General features: G+C 40.1%; 1 protein-coding gene across 4 annotated transcripts; it reads right to left on the bottom strand.

Annotated features, from left to right (window-relative positions):
• Positions 1-16,018: 16,018 nt before the first annotated feature.
• Positions 16,019-23,139, bottom strand: LOC148029519 (uncharacterized). 4 transcript variants are annotated; one of them, XR_015692438.1, is made up of 5 exons: positions 20,808-21,809; positions 19,056-20,333; positions 16,978-18,411; positions 16,474-16,796; positions 16,019-16,331 (listed from the first exon to the last, which is right to left on the bottom strand). XR_015692438.1 is itself a non-coding variant. In XM_087688371.1 (4 exons), the coding sequence occupies exons 2-4, from the start codon at positions 19,878-19,880 to the stop codon at positions 16,740-16,742; spliced, it is 2,316 nt and encodes a 771-aa protein (XP_087544497.1). In that variant the 5' UTR covers positions 19,881-20,333; positions 23,049-23,139; the 3' UTR covers positions 16,019-16,739. The 4 variants fall into 4 exon arrangements, 3 of the variants coding, with proteins under 3 accessions (XP_087544497.1, XP_087544495.1, XP_087544496.1); XM_087688371.1 differs by lacking the exon at positions 20,808-21,809 and adding an exon at positions 23,049-23,139 and having other exon boundaries at positions 16,019-16,796; XM_087688369.1 differs by having other exon boundaries at positions 16,019-16,796.
• Between the last annotated feature and the right edge of the window lie 532 nt (positions 23,140-23,671).

Consider the following 23,671-nt stretch of genomic DNA (forward strand, 5'->3'; position numbering starts at 1 on the left):
TGGGTGAAAATGGTTGATGATTGTGAGATGATGCTTTTAAAATACTTCCAAAGAAGCATTTAATAATAGAGTCATTTTCTCAAAATTTGTGCCAAAAAGGATGTCTCTTACTCAAAAAATGGGGCACTTACTTTATTGCTATTTTTGAAACTATTTTTAGCACATGAGAACTCTTCTTAGGCCTGGAAAAGGTGATTAATGAGACCATGTTCTATCAAGTATCATGCTTATTAATAGTTATAATGCTAACTCTGTGAAATACACGGGATCTAGAGCATGGTAGATGCGGAAGCTATGGAGGTTGAAAGAGGAAAAAGAAACTCATGAAGACATTGACCCTGACTAGGACAAATTGTTACACAAGTGAATTAGGTTCCAAGATTGAGACTTGGACTCATAAATACAATATTGTGTATTGACAGTGACATGACACTTTACTGGAAAGAAAAGAGTACTATCATTGCATTAGAAAAAGAGTGCAAGTACAATGCTTTATAGGAATTGAGTGGTGGTACTTTCTCCTACTGTGCATATGGGATTCTAGTCCTGAGCCCTCACTGCTTCTCACAAAGGGACTAAAGTAGGTGTGATTGCAAATATCTCAACACCCCTCCTCAATCACAACCAAAAGTACAAAGTCTGTAAAGGCTTTAGTGAAAGCAACACCTGCAAAGTGTGGGCACACCATAAACATGGTAAAAACACCAAAGGCTGTCACAGAAAAGGCTAAGTGTGCGTACCACAAACATGATGGACATCCAGAGGCTGTAGTAGGGACCTCACAAAGTGCATAGAGGCTGTAGTACAAGGATAACTGAGGAGTTTACAAATTTATGTTTGAGGCATTAGGGCTAGGAAATACAAAACTAAAAAAGTCTATCTGAATAGAAGGACTGATGAGGTTTGTCCTTCTCCTGGTGGTCTTCTTCTTCTTCTTCTTCTTCCTTTCCTCCATTTTCTTCTTCTTCTTTGACTGCAACTAGATAGGCCTTTTGGGACCTCTTTTTGGCGTGGCAGGACTTCTCGGTGTGTCTGGTCCTTTTGCAGAAGTCACAGAAGAGCTGATCCTTCTTGCCTTTGTACCTATTGCCAACATATAATGCATGCTCATCTCTAGAGGCACTTGGTTCTTCCTTAGTTTTTAGCTTCTTTTCCTCCTCTAACAGTGATGCCTAGATATCAACAAGTTCAGGATTTGGCATGTTGATTAAAGTTGTTGATACATTATTATATTCAGGAGGCAAACTCTTAAGTAGAACAACAATGCAAACATCTTCTTCCATTTTAATGTTGATTTCTGCAAGTTGGGTTAGAACAAATACCCAATTCCAAGGATACATGAATTACTTGATGATCTTCAAAAGGTGCAAAGATCTTCTCAAAGATGTTCTAAGAGGAGGCTATTATCAAATAAGGATCAAAGAAGAAGACATTCCAAAAACTACATTTAACACAAGGTATGGCCATTATGAATTCATTGTGATGTATTTTGGATTAACCAATGCACCCGCAACCTTTAACATGTTGATCCAAGACATCTTTGAGTCCTATCTTGATGACTTTATTCTTGTCTTCTTCGATGGCATCCTGACCTATTCAAAGAAGAATAAAGATCATGAATCACAACTTCGATTTGTCTTTGATACAATGAGGACACACAAGCTTTATGCCAAGAAGAAGAAATGTGCCTTCTTTAAGAGGCAAATTAAATACCTTGGATGTATAATCTTTGACAAAAGGACTACAACAAACCCTACCAAGGTTAAAGATGCACAAGAATGGGCATCCCTAATGACATGTAAAAAATTATAAAGTTTTTTAGGCTTAACATGATGGTACAAGATTTTTATCGAGGACTATGCCTTAGTCCCCGCACCTTTGACTAACTTGCTCAAGAAGAAAACTACCATTGTATGGACTCCCATTGAATAGTCTAGCTTTGAGAGCTTAAATAGAGCTTGATCAAAACCCCTATTCTAGAACTACCTCACTTGAATCAAGAATTCAAAGTTGTCACTGATCCAAGTTCTCTCACATTAGGCTGTGTGCTCATGCAAGTAGGCCATTCGATAGCCTATTCTTCTAGGAAGCTCAAGATTCATGAGAAGAACTATACTGCCCATGACCTGGAGCTACTCAGTAATTCATGCTCTCAAATTATAGAGACACTATTTGCTTGGCACAAAGCTCAACTTAGTTACCGACCACAAAAATTTGGAGTGGATCTTTACTGAACCAAACCTAAACATGAGGCAACAACGATGGATTGAAGTCTTGCAAGAGTATGACTTTGAGATCAAGTACAAACTAGGTAAGGAGAATGCCATTGCAGATGCCCTAAGATGCAAAGCATTCATCAACACCCTTATCTTCAAAGAACCCTCCAAGGATAGATCTATAATAGCAATGGTGTCTAATAATCCAATCATAGAAATGGCTAAGGAAGGAGCAGTAAGGACCCAAGGTATCAACAGATGATAAAAGAAGTCCTATGCAAAGAGACAGACCCTAAGTTCAAGTCCAAGTATTTAAACCTTTCTATAGAAGGAGGACTTGTCTACTTCAAGACAAGGTTGTGCATCCCAAGAATCCAAGACCTCAAGAAGAAAATACTTTGGAAAGCCCATGATTCTCCTTCCTCAGGACATCCAAGTTATGCAACGACTCTCCAAGTTATGCAAAGACTCTCAACACTATAAGAAGAAGCTTTCATTGGGAAAAGCTCAATGAAGATTTGCTTAAATATGTCATTGAATGCCTGAATGCCTGAGCTGCCAATGGGGTGAGTGCATCAAGATGTCATGAAAGCTCCAACCACTCGACATCCTGCAAATGAAGTGGGAGTTTATCAACATGGATTTTGAAGTTGGATTACCTTGTATCCAAGGAGGATACAACTCAATCCTAGTCATTGTGGATATGCTAACTAAGGTTGCTCACCTTACGCTATTTAAAAGCAACTACAAGGCTTCAGCTTTGTGAAGGAGATCCTTAGGTTGCATGGATTACAAAAAAGAATAATCAGCAATCCTGATTATCTCTTCACTTCTCATTTTTGGAAGTTCTTATTTAAGGCTATTGGTACCCAACCATCTGGCATCCTCAAATGAATGGGCAAACTGAATGAGTCAACTAAGTCATTGAAGACATACTTAGAGTTTACTGCTCTATAGGGAGCCTAAGCAGGGGATACAATACCTACCTTTGGTGGAGTTTGCTTACAATGCATCCTACCATTAAAGCATCTAGATGACCCCAATTCAAGCTTTGTGTGGACAAGAGTACCTAACCCCACTAAACTTTTATGATCCTACCCTAAAAGTATAATCTTCCAAGAAGATGTTGGAAGAGATGGATGAATAAGTTAAGGCTATTAGACAAGATATCCAAGCTGCTAAGAATTGACAAAAGGCATATGCTGATCTAGGAAGACAAGAATGGACCATCAAGGAAGGAGACATGGTTTCATTCGTGTCCATCCTAAGAAGAGTTCCTTATTCTTGGGGAAAGTCAAGAAGCTAATCCCAATATATTGTGGACCATTCAAGATCCTCAAGCATATAGGACTCAATGCTTATAAGCTACAACTTCCTTAACACCTAAAAGTTCACAATGTATTTTATGTTAACCTTCTAAAAGGTTATGTACCCAATCATTATCATTCTCTTGATGATCAACAAGTTGTAATGCTAAATGAAGGAGTCCTTGAGCTTCAACTTGACAGTATACTTGATGTAAAGAACACATCCTTAGAAATAGGACCATTAGGGAATATCTCATCCAATGGAAAGACTATCCTGAGGAGGATGCCATTTGGATGGACGATGATACCCTATGTAAGCAAAAACCCCAGTTTCTTTTGTAATGAAGGACTAGGGCCCAATGAAATCTTAGAAAGATATTCCTCATATGTAATGAACCCTACACTTGCACTATTTTATAATGGCTACTTTACCTTGTCCTTATAATCTAAACTTCAGTGATGCATGTAGTCAAGTAGCGTAGCAGAAGCTTTAATGACTCAAAACCCACAAGTGCTATGATCTCCGTTTCTGCTAGAACCAACAATCCTAAGTTCCATCGAGATGAGGACATCTTGATTCCTCCAAGGGGAAGAGAATATAATGTTCTCTCCTCCCTCCCCTAGTGTGACCTAGTGGGAGGGAGTTGGTTTTAAGGTTAAAACCCTTAATAATCTTTCAAGGGAAAAAGAAGAAAAAAAACTATTTATCTAATGTGGATTGGTGGACATGTGTGCCGCCTCCTTGATCCCATCCCGTTCATGTTACAAAATTATGTGATCAATTGATCATCAAGATCATCATCAACTACACAATCGACAACATCCTCGAAGAAGCTAACGAACATCCTCGATGCCATCAAACTCACACTCATCTCCACTTAGTGATCAAACCATCCAAAGCTCCACACAACTGAATGAGGAGTGAAATAGACAGATAGGCTAAGGATAAAAGAGGTGTTGAAGAAGAGAAGAGAAGGAGAAGAAGAGGAGAAGAAGAAGATAAGAAAACATGAATAGGGGAAGAGTAGAGAAAAGGAAAGGAAGGAGTAGGTAAAGAGAAGAAGAAGATAGAAAGGAAGAGACCAAAGTAGGAGAGAGAGAGTGAGACGAAGAAGAGTAAGAGGAGATCATTTTGAAGGAGGATACAACTCTGGCTTGCGAAGGACTCATCCACCTTTCATACACATGGGACAAGCCCTTCTCCTCCCTACAAAGACTCGGTCTTGCAAAGGGGCCGCCAAACTATTTGGAGTTCCCAGTCAAGGCCGTCAAAGCTTCTGAAGCTAGTGCATGCAGACTCCCTTCTTGCAATGGCCCCGAAGAGATAGTGTTCTTGACTGAGGAGTGTAGGAGCTACCAATACAATGGCAAATGTGGTCAACACACCATCATATGCAAAGTAAGACCAAGTTCCTTTGTAATTTAACGTTCATTTAATACACCATTAGGAACATTAATAAAATATTTTTAATATTTGGTAAAGAAAGTATAACTTCATAGGAATTCAATAAAAAAGAAATGTTAGAACAAGTATTGAATTAGAATATTTTTAAAGGGCAGGATAAATTACATAACATTAAAACACATTGAATAAATTTCCTCCAACTGCATATGCATTAAGAATATTTCTTTTAGCATTTACAAATTATGTAAATGTTAGGAAGAGTGAAAATTTCATTAATAATATTTTCTTTAGTATTTATAAATTATATAAATATTAAAAATAGTAAAAATTATATTAATAATATTTCTTTTTACATTTACAAATTATGTAAATATTAAAAAACATGAAAATTACATCAAGGATTTTTTTCATTTACAAATTACGTAAATATAAAAATAAATTCCTTAGTATGTATAAATCATATAAACATAAAAAATAGTTTTTCTTGGTATTTATAATTTATTTAAAGTGAATTAGGATCATTAAAGTAGGTGATCAATTTCTTTTTTATTAAGAGTACTTTTCTTTTTAGAAGGAAATTCCACTGGTATTATTTAGGTTAAAATTATGGCATACATAGCTCATCAGAAATTATTAAGCCGAATGCGTAACTATTTTTAAACCTAGGATATTCTAACTAATTCACTTACAAACATGACAAAGTGAAATACAAGTCTTAGATCATGATATAACAAAAAAGGACGATATAATTCTCCTTGAGAGGAATAAAAGTCTAAGAATCCCTACCAAAAATACTCGCCTTGTTGACTCATATGGTCTCCAAGGAAAAATCATGATTCTAAGATTTGATTAATTCCTACAAATTAGGGTAATTTCTAGATTTGTGATGAGGTCAAGTGACCAACCTTTAACAAGGGTTATGAGCAAAAATTGTGAACAAAGATTAATGATAACTAAGGAAAGACCTAAAGAAAGAAGGTAAATTGAAGTTTAGATCTCAAAAAGGGGACCTAGAATAAAAATCCGAAGGGAAACTAGGAAAAATCAAACAAGTTAAAAAGAGAGCCGAGTTGAAAAGGATTGCCTCTAAGTTAAGATCTTCCTCAAATTGCCCCTCTATTTGTTAGGAATATAGCTTGAAGAAAAAATTGATTGTGCTTGTAATAGTGCATACAAGTCTAACTTGATGTACTCAAGAAGTTGATCGAATTGAATAAAAAATCCTAATATACTAAGTTTGCAACAATAGGATAAAAAGGAAAGAACACTAGACCTTCCCCAAGGCTAGTTTGCATGTGCTTTTTTCAAGGGGGATCAGCTGCTATCTTAGAGAGTTTCGAACTAACCCTAATAGCAAGAGGTAATGCCATAGGGGGATCCTTGGGTAGGAGGAGTTGAGGGTGTCAAGGGGGCTCTTGCCAATAAACTCTTAGACTTCTAAGAATTGTCTAAACCCCTACATGACTCAAGATGGACTTCCTGAAGGCCTCGATGTACTAGTTAGGGGTTGAAACCTTAGAAAAATAAAGGCCTTTGTGCCATTCTTTGGTATGAACAGAAGGTGAACACTTATATAAGAATTTTTATTAAATAGAGAAAATGTCTTTCAAAAGGCTTGTTTTCATTGTTTATTAGGTAAGTAGACAACTAAAACTACCCAACTGAGGGAAGCGAGAGACGAATCTGCTCTAATGCATGGTAGTCTTAGTAAACCGAGAGCTTCTCACGAAGTCGATGCATTAGAGTGTAGGGAAAATCGACTCCTAGAATCAATTAGAACCTTGACTCTGTATCATTCTAGGGAAATGAAGTGAGACTTTGCCTTACGAGTAGAGGGGTTGACATACTCATACTCCCCCTCGTTTCTCACTCTCCTTGAACCAAGTGCAATATGAGTCGGCTTTGAGCAATCCAATGCAACCAGTTGCTCGAAGACCAATGCGAGTTAACCCCAAATAAGATACCTTAACTTCCTTAGAAATTGAAATTCAGGTCGATTCTCATGGGAATGGCCAAGACCTTTCGTTGCAAAGTGGACTTGAGAGAGTCTAGGTAGCAATCCTCATGTTATTCGAATGAGTATCGAGCATCATTGCCTAGAAAATCATTTGGATGACCACTAAATCATGCTACTAAGGATGTCTCAAGCACGCACATCACATGGTAAAAATGCACTTTACAGGAGGGATGAACTAGCAATAGTGCACATGTATATGCTATGTCTACAACTTGGGATCCCTAGTCCTAGGGTTGATGAGTGCCCTTGTACTAGTGTTTGATCCTCTTTGAGATCTTCAAATATGGGTGGTCACCTCACTATCATCCATGCCTTCAGCATTAATATACCATGAATGCAATGCAAATAAGAGCTAGTGGTTTATAAATTGACATGCTAAGTTTCTCATCTTTGTTCCAAGTAATGGAACTAATTCTTATCACTTGCACGTGAATCAATCTCATAATGAGTATTCCCATGGGTGAGACTATGGACACCTACTTAAACCAATATTTGCTTATTGAAATGGGAATAGCATAAGCTCACAAGAAAGGTGAGGATTGATAGAACCTTAGAAGAACTTACAACTGAAATGGGAATAGCATAAGCTCACAAGAAGGTGAGGATTGATAGAACCTTAGAGGAACTTACGCTACATTTACTCACTCACCTCACTATCATCCATGCCTTCAGCATTAATATACCATGAATGCAATGCAAAAAAGAGCTAGTGGTTCATAAATTGTAACAAATATGCTTTGAGCCTTACACTTGTGACATGCTAAGTTTCTCATCTTTGTTCCAAGTAATGGAGCTAATTCTTATAACTCACACGTGAACCAGTCTCATAATGAGTATTCCCATGGGTGAGCCTATGGACACCTACCAAAACCAATATTTGCTTATTGAAATGGAATAGCATAAGCTCACAAGAAAGGTGAGGATTGATAGAACCTTAGAAGAGCTTACAATTGAAATGGGAATAGCATAAGCTCACAAGAAGGTGAGGATTGATAGAACCTTAGAGGAACTTACGCTACATTTACTCACTCACCTCACTATCATTCATGCCTTCAGCATTAATATACCATGAATGCAATGCAAAAAAGAGCTAGTGGTTCATAAATTGTAACAAATATGCTTTGAGCCTTACACTTGTGACATGCTAAGTTTCTCATCTTTGTTCCAATTAATGGAGCTAATTCTTATAACTCGCATGTGAACCGATCTCCTAATGAGTATTCCCATGGGTGAGCCTTTGGACACCTACCAAAACCAATATTTGCTTATTGAAATGGGAATAGCATAAGCTCACAAGAAGGTGAGGATTGATAGAACCTTAGAGGTACCTTATAGTTTACATACTCCATCCATCATCTAAGAGCTACAAAAGGAAGAGAAGAGACTGCCCTTAGCAATCTTAGGATGTAAACTAATCATTTGTCCTTTTGTTTGAGAGATTGAAATGGGGTGATATATAAGCTCACATGGTACCTAAGGTGAAGGGGGGTCTTCAAAAGCAAAGCATTAATGATGAGAGTAGTGGATTCTTACCACATAAGAAAGAGTATCGTGCTATCCATGAGCCATTGGATAAAATCATAGATTCATTGAAGCTTCCAATCCATCAATCTTTTTGCATCAATCCTTTATAATGATCGGGTTGCCTTCTAGGAGTTTTTACTTGAGGGTAGAAGCTTAAAGGAGATAGAATCTTGATAAAAATTGCTTGCTTTATTATTTCTCATAGCCACCATTGATCCTTGGTAGTTCCATGGAGGCTCATTATTTGCTTTCCTAAGTACACCAAGATGCTAATGAATCTCGAGAAAAAGTGAGAACAAGACTGGGGACCAAGGTATTCTTAAGCCAATATGGTGTTATTCTTGCCCTAAAGCCTCTAGGACTACTCTTAAAAATCTTAGCAAAATTTCCTCCAGTTTTCCTTATGATTGCTTTTGGCTTGAGGTGGTCACTTTGAAGCAAGGGAACTTGAAGTTGAGGATCTTGGAGGTGAGAAATGAGCAAGGTGAATCACACTTGGGGTTGAAAGAAATAGGCCAAGAACCCAAGCGTGAAAGAAAAAAGCCCCGAACACTCAAAACCCTAACAAAATAAGACTCAAACTAAAGCTTAAAGAAAGAGGAATGAAGCAATGATACATGCAAGAGTCATTTCAATCCATGATAGAGAATTATGGATCTTATGATCTCTAAGCTAGAAGAAGAAAAACAAGATCAAGAACCTCTAATGAAAATTTCACAACTTTTTGAAACCCTCTACCAAGGAACATTATAAATGTGAATTTACTATCAAGAACTACAAATGTTTTCCATTTTTCAAGCAAGAAATGTCAAATTGGTAGTATCGAGATGTTGAAATAACTTGGTGCTAGCTAAACCTAACCATTAGAGTAAATTAGTCTTATTAAATAAAAGGCAAAGATAAAGCTTCGATAGCAATTTTCATAAACCAAAGGGCTCACATGCAAATGACTAAATTTAGAGCTCACCCCAAGTGGTGCACTTTGAAGACTCCTAAGGAATAAGTGGGAGAGTAGCCAACTCTCTATAGTCATAAAGGTATGAATTTACAAAAGGTTCGTAACTCTCTCTAAATGGACCCTTATATACTTCATGCTTACAAGGCATAGGGCACATTTGTATAGGGGTAGTGCATGTGTTGCCACTTCATAACATTCTTAGGGTAGGGCTTTCAAATGCAAAGGTTGACTTGAGATAAGAATCCTTGTAGTATAACCGAGGTATCACTCAAGATAATGAAAAACCTAACAACTCTAGCAAGATCTCAAGCAAGGTCTCACAACAACAATATTTTTTGTGGCTTGTCTCTTTGTAGGTTCTAGGTTTGAATTAGATGGGTTGATTCCTGATTGAATGGGCTAATGTTTTTCTTTTTCTTTTTTTTTTTGCCTTGAGGTATGGTTTTGTAAGCTCCATGCAATGCATCAATGGGATACCAACACACCATTCAAGACAACTCTAAGGTGGATGATGCTTCTAGGTTCCCTCTAGATGCAATGGTTGACTTGAGGTAAATCCTTGTAGTATCCTCAATGTGATATATAATAGAATCAAGATATTAGAAAACCTTGCAAGTCTAGAAATATCTCAAGCAAGGTCTCCAACACAATCGAACCATGTGGCATGTCTCTTTCTAGGGTCTAGGCATGAATCAAATTAGTTGATTCCCAATTATCTAAACTTGAGGGGTTTTTACATATTTCCTTGAGGTGTTGTCTTCTAAGCTCCTAGTAATTCATCAGTGGGGTAACAAGAAAAATCTAAGACAACTCCAAGGTGGATGATACTTCTATGTTCCTTGTATAAGAATAAGGTCAAACTAAGGTTGTTGATGCCTCAAGAATGGTGCTCAAGATGAACAAGAAGAGAGCCTTATGCAATATCTTTCCCTTAAGGTAATATTCACTACAAGGAAAAAAATTTCACTATGAGGACTTCCTTGGTGAGAGGTATACCATCTTCAATGTTTTGGGAGTTAGGGTTGGGATAAAGTCCAATGGTCAATAACTAGGTGCAGGCACCCATAGTATAAGTGTACAATCATATATGAGTGAAGATAATAAAGAATAAGGATACTAGTCTTTTGATACCCACATTACTCTTTTATGTTTTTATCTCTCTCTCAACCCTCTTGATGATGCTAGTGCCATAAGGAAGGTTTGGGCTTACCCTCTTCACAAGAAGAGAGGTGTATTAGATGCATTTCAAAAGTTCTTGGTATTTACAGAGAATCAATCAAGCAAGAAGCTTAAATTCTTGAGGACTGATAATGGTAGAGAGTATGCCTCGCATAGTTTTACAAACTTTTGTGCAAGCCATGGTATCAAGGGAGAGTAGACAACTCTTTGAGAATTCGACTCAAAATGGTGTGGCTAAGAGGGTGAACAAGACCATTCAAGAAAGGGTTCATAGTGTACTCTCTAATGATAATGTCACTAATGGATTTTTGGCTAAAGCTACAAAGAAAATAGTACATTTGATCAATAGGTCTTCTAGCAAGCCATTGGAAGGGAAAATACCACATAAATTATAGTTTGGTAAGAGGCCTACTTATATAACTTGCATGTTTTTAGCTATGAGACATTTATGCATATACCTAGGGACAAGCAGAGTAAGCTTGATCCTAAGTCTAAGAAATGTATGGCTATCACTTGTGGGATCCTAAGTCAAAGAAGGTAGTACAAAGCCATGATGTTATTTTTAATGAGGATAAGCAACCTATCAAAATGGTTAAGATCCACAAAGTGGTATTTTAGGAGGATGGAGAGGTAGCACAGGAGCAAATTGTACAACTTATTACACATGATACAAGGATTTGATAGCCTACTAATATTGAGGTGGGAGTGCCATGGGATGGTGGACAGCCTCAAGTCTTACATGATACATAGAAGGGACATCCAGAGACTCCGATTGAGCCAATTTTGCATAGTTCTACAAGGGTTTCCAAACCACCAAATAGATACACTTCATCTTTAGACTATGTCATAGTCACAAATTGTGGTGAGCCTTCTTGTTAAGTTGATGCTATGACTAGGGATAATAGTCATAAGTAGTAGAGGGCTATGTAGTAAAATATGGATTCTTTGGGAAAAAAATACTACTTGGAAGTTAGTTCCTTTCCCTAAGGGTAAGCATGCATTGCAATATGTAAGTGGGTCTACAAGCTAAAGGTATCTCCATTTGATACATTGCCTAAGTACAAGGCAAGATTCGTTGACAAAGGATTTAAGCAGGATAAGGGGATTGACTTTGATAAGATCCTCTCACCAATAGTCAAGATAGCCACCCTTTGTATAGTCCTTACTTTGCTAGAGAGGATATAGAGTTGGTTCAAATGGATATAAGGACCACTTTCTTGCATAAGGATATTTACATGCAGTAGTATGAAGGCTTTGTTGTGGAAGCCAAGGAGCAATTGATCTATAAGCTACATAAGACTTTAAAAGGTTTGAAACAGGCTCCCAAGAAATGGTATTATAAGTTTGATGCATTAATACGGTCTTAGGGATACACTAGGAGTAAGACTGATTACTACGTATATATTTGAAAGGCTAGGAATGGCAACCTTATGATCATGATTCTTTATCTAGATGGCATGCTAATTATTAAGAAGTCAATCATGGGTATGAATGATTTAAAGAAAAGGTTGCATGAGACATTTGATATGGACTTGAGGAATGCTAGTCACATTCTTGGTATGTGGATTATACGAGATTGAGACAAAAAGATACTCTATTTATCTCAAAAAGAATAATTGAAAATATTTTGTAATATTTTAATATAAAGATGAGGAAGGCTGTCAACGTTCCATTTCCTCCATATTTGAAACCTAGCCAAGAGGCCAATCCCAAGTCAAATGAGCATAAGGCTAAAATGAGCAAGGTTCCTTATGTATCTGAAGTGGTAGCTTGTTGTATGCCATAGTTGCTACACATCTATATATTGCCTATGCAATGGGAGTTATTAGAAAAGTTATTAGACATTTGATATGGACTTGAGGAATGCTAGTCACATTCTTGGTATGTGGATTATACGAGATTGAGACAAAAAGATACTCTATTTATCTCAAAAGGAATAATTGAAAATATTTTGTAATATTTTAATATAAAGATGAGGAAGGCTATCAATGTTCCATTTCCTCCATATTTGAAACCTGGCCAAGAGGCCAATCCCAAGTCAAATGAGCATAAGGCTAAAATGAGCAAGGTTCCTTATGTATCTGAAGTGGTAGCTTGTTGTATGCCATAGTTGCTACACATCTATATATTGCCTATGCAATGGGAGTTATTAGAAACTATATAACAAACCCCAGTGAGAAGAATTCAAAGCTAGTAAAGAGTATCATGTGCATATAATTCAAAAGGAATGGTGCATTTGTTCTTTAATATGTAGATTATGATTTTGTACGGAGTGTAGACTCTAGGAGGTCTATTATAAGTTGTGTCTTCACTTTCATGGGTGGTGCAGTCTCTTGGGTCTCCAAATTGCAACCATGTATAGCTTTATCCATCACTAGGATAGGGTATGTCGTAGCCATTGAGGCCTAGAAGAAAGCTATATGACTTACTTGTCTAATGGGAGACTTGGGTATTATAAAAGAAGAGGTGCCTACATTGCACTATGATAGTTAGAGCACCATTTAGTTGGCATGAAAGCCTACCTTTCATGTAAACTCAAAGCACATTGAGGTGAACTATCACTCCATTAGGGATGTTGAGATATCGAGCTCCATATAAGCTAGCATCCACTACGCGCCAATGATGTTGCAAGTTATTATTCATTGGCATATTAGGTGATCGATATGAGGATACACCAGTGATTTTACAGGTGGACTACACCTATGTAGTCCATCCTTGGTTATGTCACATTTATTGAGCCACCTCTTATTTGCTTAATGGGTTCACACTTAGTGACCACGAAAGAAGGAGAAAGAAGAAGAAGAATAAGATTTCATCTCTCTCTCTCTATGTGTTCAAGTCTCCATTTCCCTTATGCATGTGCTCTTGGTTTCTTCACATCTATGTCCTCTTATTTGTTTTTAGTGAGGTTCTTAAGGACGAATGTATTGGCCTTATCAAGATCCATATGATAACCCTATAAATCTTCTCACAAAGAGTTTACCTTCTATACACTTTGTATATTACAGAGTGCTAATGGGCATTAAATAATATCTTGAGTTTCTTCTTATACTTCCATATAAAGGTGCATTGGCCTTTAAGTGGGAGATTGTTGGGGTGAAAGCCAATGGCCAACAGTCGAGCATGCACCCCTTATATACGTATATACTATACAATCATATATAAGTGAAGATAATGAAGAATAAGGGTACCATTCGTTGTATATCCATATAACTCTCTTGTGCTCTCTCTTGGACCTCTTGCACTACATAACTTCTACCTCACACGCCACCATTGATTCCCTCTCACAAAGTTCATTAAGCATGAGTCAATGCAACCCCTCTATGCCTTGCATGGGATAATAACGTCCAACCAGTGTGGAAGTCCTTCAAGATGGCACTGAAGGTAATGTCACCTCCTTTCTTGAAGTAATGGCTTTGTTCTCTCTCAATGAATCCACCATATTTATCAGGCATAATTTGCCCCGTCTCCCTTCTCTGGCCAAGTGATCACGCCAGGTTGTGAGTGCCTTGTTTGAGAATATTTTTTGTTGCATATATGTGCTTATTAAAATTCGATAGTTTTACTTAGTGAAGCTTTAGCTAGGACCTAACACTCAGTAGTGGTAGACTCTACATGGATTCCCTAAAGAAGCAGAACAGGTGACCCAACCCTTAGTAGAAACATGTGGTTTAACCCCCATGCCTTTGATCCCACTACCATGCCAATTCACAAAGACAACAAGATTGTATGCACGCTCCACGTGTAAGGCTTGAGAACTTGGTTTGACATTTGGGATGCAAAGCACCACTACTTCCATGATATCAAGCGGATTGCGAAAACTCCATCTTTCCCCCAATGAAAGAGATTGCTAGGAAAGGATAGAAATCGAGTTAGATTGGTCAACATCTATTGTTCAATTCCTAGTGTCAATATTACACTCATTGGAGGCAACAGGTGGTAAGCCCTTCTGGCAATATTGCATTCGTTGGACGTAATGGGTGGTAAGTTCTAGTGGCATACAAAAGAGGGAGAGGCATCAAGGGTCCTTCCCTGATAATCCCTATGAATGTATCTTCAAGATGGAAGGAAATCTTTCCTATAGCCAAGTTGACAACATGGAAGAAGCACCTCAAGCAAATATGGAAATCTACAACATTTATCAAACTTAATGTTTTCAAATGGAGATTTGCACTAAAAAGCCTTCCCCTCAAAAGCACACTAGCAAAGCACATTGCTCTCTCACCACTTTGCCCCAGTTGTAAGCGAGCAAAGATGAATGACAGACACCTATTTTGGGATTGTGTTCACACTGACCCACTACAAAGAAGGATCAAGCAATGGCTAAAAGATGCTCACTTAAGAAACAATTTCAACATAACCATTGCCTTTTTTTTTTTGTTCAAGCTAGAGGCCACTTAGCTTGCCTTAAAGTTTGTTTGGAGTAGGAGTGAGTGTGTCTGCAAAGAGGGACATGAAAGCCCCCCAAATGTATGCACAAATCTTCTTGCTGTTGAATGTATCATTGTGTTTAATCCTCTTAGATCTAGCCACTAGATTCTCAAGCTACATAATAGAAACTTTGGGTTATTGGAAAATATTAGTTGTGAGGACTTGGCCACATTAGCTGCAATGCTAGACGAATTGGACCTCTTTTGTAAAGCTGGAAAATTTTTGACATCCTATATTACGATCTTTTCGTATCCAAAGCGATGCTCACGAAACATTTTTTCCCCACCCAATGGAAAAAAGGGGGCTTAACCCCAGCTGTTTTTGGGAGGGTATAGCCGGTTTTATAACTAAAATGCTAAAAAAATAACTGGGTTTCGTCAATACAAGCTTCAATTTCAACTGGTTTTTTGAAAATCTTGCTTGTAAAAAACACACTAAAGGACGGTTTTCTGTTAGCACTGATCCAAAGAAAATTGTTAAATATGCTTTTGAAGTTTTTAAACCTTAAAATATGTGGTCATGTTCACTGTAGTCTGTGATACAATAAAAACGACCTGCAAACTGAAAGTGAAAGACTGCATTGCAGATGGAACTACTACGTAAGGTTGAAACTTGAAGGCTTTCGTGTTGGCTACGAAGACCATTTTCCATGAACACTCTTCGAATGGGAAAGATGGACATCTTACTTGTAAGTAGGTATCTCTCTTTATGTACTTTTCCTGGTATATGCAGTGTGCACGTAACATTTATATATTGACGGTGGCTTTGGAGGTTGAGTCGGCAAGCATGAAAGAATAATGTGGGTTTATTATAATGGAACTCGCAAAGCAACGTCTGTGGGTCTTCTGGGAAAAGTTCATGTAATGATGATGATAGTGCAGTCTGCAGTGCAGACTCTCTCTCAATTTCTCATTGGCCATTCGTCGACATTCGAGCTTGAGTGACTGATGAACGAGACATAACATTTAGAACGGGCATCCATCATGTTGAAAGATTAGCCTCCTATCATCACAATTTATTCTATTCAAAGTAGCGTTCTTTCCATTTGACATACAAGGACTGGATTTACAAAGGTTTTTCATTAAGTATATCTTCTTCTGTTACTATGATAAACACAGGAGGCCTCCTTACTAGAGTGAGATTCATCCTCCTTTATGTAGGCTTTCTCTAGAATCCACCCGTTCTGTAGATGACATAGCTGTGCCCAATGCTGGAACTGCATGCTGTATTTCCAAAAAACCTTCCAAGCAGCTGTTTCCTTAAGGCAATGTGTGGCCAATGCTCAAGATGCGACCTGCACACCCGCTACACATGTTCAACCTATATATACTCTTCTATGAATTATGCAGCTGTGGTGCCACCTTTAGATGCCACACATTTTGTGATCACCTGTGTTAAACCTATATATACTGAACACTTATATATATCCCCCCTACCTATACATATCCCCCCTACCATGAGATTAGGGGCTTTTGATGCCTCTTTTGGATGCATCTTGAGTTGGTTTGTGTGACTATACATCCAAAACAGAAGAGTATCCACCACTGGTTGTTTATGGTCTCGCTAAGACTATGTAGCACACCAACTAACAATAGACTTTTTGAGCTGCTGACAACTTCAAATGATATGGAGCTAGCAAAAAGTCACAAAACTTGATGGCCTCACTGATCCCAGGTTTGAAGGATGATGATGATGAAGCTAGTCACAACCTTAAAGGTCTAATTGAACCCAGGTTGGAAGGATGATGGTGATGGAGCTCCTACAAAAAGAACAGCCATCATTCAGACGAACTTGCAAAAAAACAAATATCGAGGATTGTGAGAAAGCCATTACCTTGAGACACTATCCTCTACATATGCAGAATTTACGATGATAAAAAGAGTCCCTGCAAACTAAATACTTCCTTACTATACAAGCAGGTAAACTTGTGGAAGATCTACCTCTGAAAATCGCAAGTGACCTGGCAGGACATGGCTGCCCTTTACCACATCCTCCCAGCTCACCATATCCACTGCATCAGTTGAACCAAAGTCCAACTTCTTTTTGGCTGCGGCTAACTTGTTCCTTTGCAGAGTAGCCAGAGGGGAGGGGGGCTTGGACGCATTCAATGAAATAGCTTTCTCCAACCATGAACCAGACGGACATGGAGGCAACGGAGGGGAGGGCACAATCATACTTGGTATGGAGCCAGTGGCATGATTTTGCTGCCCTTCAGGGGTTTTAAGTTTAATTCGGGATTTGTAACCTGAGATACCCAATGGCCAACCCAAATCATTCAAAGGACTGATCGTACCAACGCCATTTCCAGTACTCTTCTGGCATTTAGCTGGAAAGATGGGTGAAGCTGAGCTTATATTTGAAGGACTCTTGCCATTGAGCAAATCCTGAGAGACATGCCTCATCATGCGTGGCATACTCCCATTTGGTTGCTGCTCTGGGATTTCAGTAATTTCACTTTGCTCATGTCTCAAATAAGGATCAGGTCTACTGCATTTATCAGGTGAACCTCCTTGCTTGACAAATGTGTCCACCTTTAACACCTTTCCAACTCTCTGGCTCAAGCTAGATGGCTTCATCCCCATTGGTTTTTCCACATCCGAGCCTCCTTTCGAATGAGCTGAATTTGAGGCAACACTAGTGAAGTCACTGACAGAGGTTCGTGGTGTTTCAAACTGGCTTGATGCATCTGCAAAAGCCATTTCATCACTGGTCCAGTCAGTAGGGAACCCTGAACTTCCGCGGTGGGCAGGAGACATAGATGCTTCATTAGCAGAGGAAGTGCTATGGCCAGAAACAGATCTTTGTAATCCAAATTTGCTTAGTGCATCAAAAAACTGAGGCTCATCTTCATCCCCTTCAGTTTGATCAGTCCAATCATGTGCTGTACAATTTAGACCTCTAAGACTTGAATCTGCCTGGTTTTCTTGAGGCATAACATCTTGGCCCACTGTCCCATTGGCCTGCTCATGAACAGGGTTGCCTCCCAAGCTTCCTGTAAGATTCTGATTGCAAGGAGGTATTATTCCAATGCTTGAGCTGCCAGGTTTATCATCTTGAGGTATGCTTCTAAAACTTATATTGCCATCACGTTCCAGAACAGAGATATTGCCAGTTTTATCATCTTGAGGTATGCTTCTAAAACTTATATTGCCATCATGTTCAAGAACAGAGATATCTAATGCTTGGTCATGGTAGGGGCTGCCTCTCATACTTGTGCCAGAGCTGCCCCTTAAGCTTGCTGCATAACTAGGAGAGCTCTCTCTAAAACTGGTAGTTCTACGAGAGCTTGAGTATCGTGTTGAAGTAGAAGCAAGTTCCCCCTGCTGATTTCTTCTTTCTTGGAGCGCTGCCTTTATCTCTCTCACCACAGCTTCCTAAGAAAACAGACGAAAGCCAACAATAACTTAAACATTATAGCAAAGGAACAGCTACTTGCTTTTGTTGTAACATGAAAGTCGTGAAGCTGAAGTATGCTAGGCAAGAGTGCGTTTATATTGATTGGACAGCTATGAGAAGCCCAAGTAAGAGACAGAGCAGGCACTGATTCTTGCTTGCAAATGTATAATGGAGCTTACTTATGCATTGGGGGTTATGATAACCAATTACATGAGCAATGAAGCTCAGTATCTGTTCAGAGGCGAGTCACTGCCTCAGACGCCTACATGAGATGATACATTCTGCTTCTACAAGTTCATGTTAAGTTACAAACTTTCGGATGCATCATGCTGCTCAGCTTTATGCCAAATGCATTCAAAATGTCTGCATTGCACTTGCGATTGATCCATTGAAAGCTTTAAGCGTAATGACAAACCCAAATGTATACGTTACAAACAACAATTCATCCATTGGCTGTTGTCTGCATGATGAGAGCCACGTACTGTGCAGAAAAAGAAGGGCAGCTGAAAATTTTGCATACATTGAGATTTCTGCTTGAAATACAGGAAAGTACAAACCCAATGGGGGTTGGAAGATTGCAATGAGCTTCAGTACATGCAGTAATCTGAAATAGACCTCTTACCCCTTCATCAGAACTTGTGGAAAGGTGATCCTGTACCATGCCAACTGGTTGAGAAGGCATTACTTTGCTCTTGCTTCTAGGAACTGCACATGTGGAAGTTGCCACAGATCGATGAGCTCGTGAAATCGCAGTTTTTAGGCTGATGCAAATGAATCCACAAGATTTGAGGGAGTCATTTTTGCCCTTGTCATTGTCCTGTTGAGCCAAACTGCCAAGTGTACTCGATGATCTCTGTCCACCTGCTGTGTTTGTGTGCAGTGATGGCTGTGGCCCAGTGTGCCCCTCTGAGACGTCAAGAGGGGCAACAGGTGATGGGAGCCTCTCTGTATGTCGCCTCCTTGCTGCAGCCGCAGCTGCTGCTGCAATAGAGCCATAGTGGGTGAGTGGTTCGCAGGCAGCTGCTTGAGCAGCAGGGAGGAATCTATCTATAATAAAGCTCCTCATCGTTGCTTCAGTCTCATCCTCCTGTACTTTGGAATGTTGATCCACGCTGACTCGGAAATTGCTGATGATGGTCTCCATACCAGTCTTCATGTCGCTCTTATCGGTCTCCACATCCTTATGATCCACAGAGGACAGATGGGATGTGTTGTTTGTTTGGGGAAATGAATGCATGCTCTCGTGTGAAGCTGGATGGGAGGAGTTCTGAGGGGCTTCTAGGATGGGATTGAAGCTCTGTTCCTGATTGTGCTCAGGCTGGTGTTGCTGTAGTTTAGGAATGGGTTGTGGAGTGTTGGATATGTGTAAGGCGGGTGAGGCTGCTGACGAGGCGATGGAATCAGGAGATGGCGATGGTGGCGATGTGCGCCGGTGGGGTGTGACCATGGGGCGGCGGGAAAATGAGGGAGGGGGTGGGGGGGAGGAGGAGGAGGTGGTGGTGGTGGAGCCGTGGGAGTACTGCTAGTGGGAGTGGGCGAGGCAGTCGCAGAGGTATTACTGTCTAGATTAATATTTGGGAGGCGGCGATGGCTTGGGGAAGGCGTTGCGGGAGGCGAGGGTCGTTCAGGAATCAGGGTACTGTCACAATTCACCAGCGCCTCCTGTTGCTGCTGCTTCTTAATGCGGTGTGTACTGTCAGGGATTAATATATTCGTATCGAGGGGCTGTACAATGGAAGACAAAGAGGGCGCCCAGCCGCGGCCGCCAGCAGCCGCTGGCCTTTGCAGCGCAAAGCTAAGAAGCCTCCTCCTGAAGGAATGGGCGCCCTCTCCTAATTCTGACTCGGCCATCGATTTCCACTGCCGCTGATCCTCCAGCTTCCTGTCCAGCCGCCGCTGCCTGCATGCAAGCAACAAATCGTCAGCTGACATTGAACGGTTAGGATTGAACTTTAGCGAGTCCATGATCTCTCTCTCTCTCTCTCTCTCTCTCTCTCTCTCTGTGTCTTCGGTGAAAATAAATTGTGAACTGCGGGTAATCTTAATGGCATATGTGATACCGAGACTCGCGGCGGCGATCTCTTAATGAACGGTCTCGCCATTCCGATGTGAGTGTAGCTGAGTATAATTGTGTGTGGGAGGCTGTGTAGTGTGTCGCACGCCTCCTCCTCCCCCCGCCCCCCCCTCTCTCTCGTCGTATTAGCCTTAAGGGCCGGGTTAAGGTTATGTAAAGCGAAAGCTCACCTCCTCCTCCACCACCCACACCGATAACACCATGACCTCCCACCTCCCACCCCACCCCACCCCACCCCCCTCTCTCATACAAACACACACACGGAGATGTTGCTTGCTTAATTCGATGAGACGAGGGCACCTTGTGCAACCACCAGCTGTGAGAAGCTGATCGACCGACGAGGATCACTCTCCACCTTTGGCGCTCATCATACTGATTCGTTCGTTCGGCAACTCCCTTCGTACTACGTCTTGTTTTTATATCGAGCCTTTGCTTCCAAGGCTCCTCTCTCTCTCTCTCTCTCCCCCTTCGGTTGTCGCGTCGATAGATACTCTCCAACGTCCACGCAGCGGCACAAACGCATGCAGGCAAGTTCAAGAGACTAAGCCACAATATCCACGCGCACCCACCCCAATAGATCTCTTACAAAAAAGAGGGCAGAGATGAGAGCTCTACGTCTTGTTAGATCTCTCCTGTCTCCTCTTCTTATTCCAAATCTCTCTCTCTCTCTCTCTCTCTCTCTCTCTCTGTCAGAGAGTGTGTCGCAGGCCTCTACTGCCAACTCCACACCCTATCACGCGGAAACAGCCGGCAGAAGCATCCAACACAAATCCGTCATTTTTGACCAGCATGCGCGAGCAGCTGTCCGTCCCCTCTCTCTCTCCAACAAAAAGCGGTGCAAAATGTCGAGAGAACTTGTTTTCTTTTGTCGCTGTAGCTACCAAAGAATCGATCCCTGCCTCCTGGGCAGTGGGGCGGGCCTTCTTCTCCTTTCCACCACAATTATCTAAATATGATGATCATCGGGCCATAATCATACGCGCCATCATTCCCAGCAACCCAAGACAAGAGAAAATTAATGCTAGCTGCTGTTCCCACTAAACCAAGAGAGAAGAAATAACACTAGCTATTATTCCAAGCCCTTTTCTCTTAGATCTTCTTCGCCATGGCATACCATACCATCTTCATCATCACCATCACCCCCACCACAGCAAACTTTTCTGTTTTTTTCTCCTCGTTCTTTACGTCCGTAAATTTGTCAAAGGCAGCTGCTTCTTCTTCTTCATATATTTTAGACTTTCCTCTTGCAAATTATTTTTTGCCGTCTCATCGGCACTAAAGGAAATATACAAAGAAATGGTCGCACTCTCCCATCGTCATCATTGCCCTGCAGATAAATGAAACTGCTCCGAAGGAATATTTTCTGCGATACGTAGGTAGTGTAGATTTTAGTCCATTATTCCTCCGAGGCAACGGCTACCTTTCGTGGAGGAAAAGAAGGGCCAAAAAAGCCTAGAAAATACATGTGGCGCAATGCGCCTTTCCCATGCTCTCGTACTTCCAATAGACTTGTTGGTGCTGGATCCCTCTTTCCTCACCATGTATCGTTTGTGCTGCTGGTGTCGCATGCCTGATCAGTTGCCTTGCCCGTTGGTCCTTAATGACTCATCTTATGGTCCATTTGTTGCCGCTGAAGCACCTTCACGCCACTGAATCCAATCGCCCGGGCCATGCCTTTCACACAATTGCTTTTCATACCTACATCCATGACCATACGGCAACACACCATTACATAATTCTTCCACCCTCGAGTCCTCTTGCCTCCATGTCTTTACCACAAACTTCTTGCCTACATTTCTCCAAGGGACAATCCCTAAGCCAAAGTAGAAACTTGACCTCTTTCATGAATCATAACTACGTCTCTATAAACTTGGCAACTACTCCAATAGACTGTTCAGCAATATGGTAGTATGTCAACAAATACTCGGCCCTAAGGTCATCAATTTCAAGTCTTGACTAAGCTGCTATACACTATCAACAAGACGACGTGCTATGTCAACAAGAAAATGGGACTCCATAATTGCTCTCTAGAATTTGGACAACAACTACACAATATTCAATTAGCAGGGAGTTATATCGACAAAATCAAAGAGCTAGGTCATGGGTTTCAACTTTCTGCTCAAACCAAAACAAAATAAGAAGAAACTCTCGCTTCTTTGCTTGACATATTTTTCTCATTTAAAGAGTGAGAAAGGATGTGTAGGCAACGTAAAGATATTTATAGCCTTAATTTCAAATCTCATTGTGCATCTTGCAATTGACCAAGCTCAATATGAGAGGTATTCTATAAAAACCTTTTCCTCATCCCTTCTCGTGCATGCAAAGACATGCATTCTACACCTATGGACATGTAGGTTCATACAAGTTCACATCAAGCTTATAGAACTCAAGTCTCATCTCTACATCTATTTCACATAATCTTTTAATCGCTTCATTAGTTCATTCCGATCTCTTTAAAAATCTAGGCATAAACACTTAATCCTTGTGCATACAGGCTTTTAAGTTTTATTGAATTTTTCCCCTTGGGAGGATGATCATTACATGAATGAGAAGTAAAATTGAACAACATGAATGAGGAAGACAAAGAGAATCCCATAAGTCTTGTGTCAAGGCCTAGAATGTAACCATCATTACATCTAGGTGACATGTATTGGAAAACTCTCCAATTATATAGTTATTCATTAAAGCATATTTGCCTAACATTCAATGATGATTCCAAAGCATCGCTTCAGAGAACAAAGCCTTCTAAGGTATTATGAGTTTCGTAGAGCATCTCAAGGTTGATTCCAAACAAAAGGGATAGGGATGCGTCCTACAAAACTATCAAAGTTGCTATGTCAATTCGCAGTACAAACTTGAAAAGGGTTCCCTTTTACTATGCTTCCTTTGCATTGTAACAAAGGCCTCATGCTTATCGCAAAAATTGCCACAAAGACACTCAACCCATTCCTCTTTCTAAAGTCCATAAGGGTAGCCTTCTCTTTTCCCCCCCTACATACATGTAGTCTAGCCCTTGTCCACCTTTTACTAGTGTCACTTCTCAAAAGTAGAACTCCACTCAATGTCCATCGTGGTACTCTTCTCCTCTTGATAACATTAAGGCAAGTTCATTCATTTAAACCCATCACTTATCATGTAACATGGCAAATGCTATATTAGGTGAG

This window comes from Lygodium microphyllum, chromosome 11, assembly GCF_053477565.2.
Source record: "Lygodium microphyllum isolate KBCC chromosome 11, Lygodium_microphyllum_v1.1.10, whole genome shotgun sequence".
Classification (NCBI taxonomy): domain Eukaryota; kingdom Viridiplantae; phylum Streptophyta; class Polypodiopsida; order Schizaeales; family Lygodiaceae; genus Lygodium; species Lygodium microphyllum.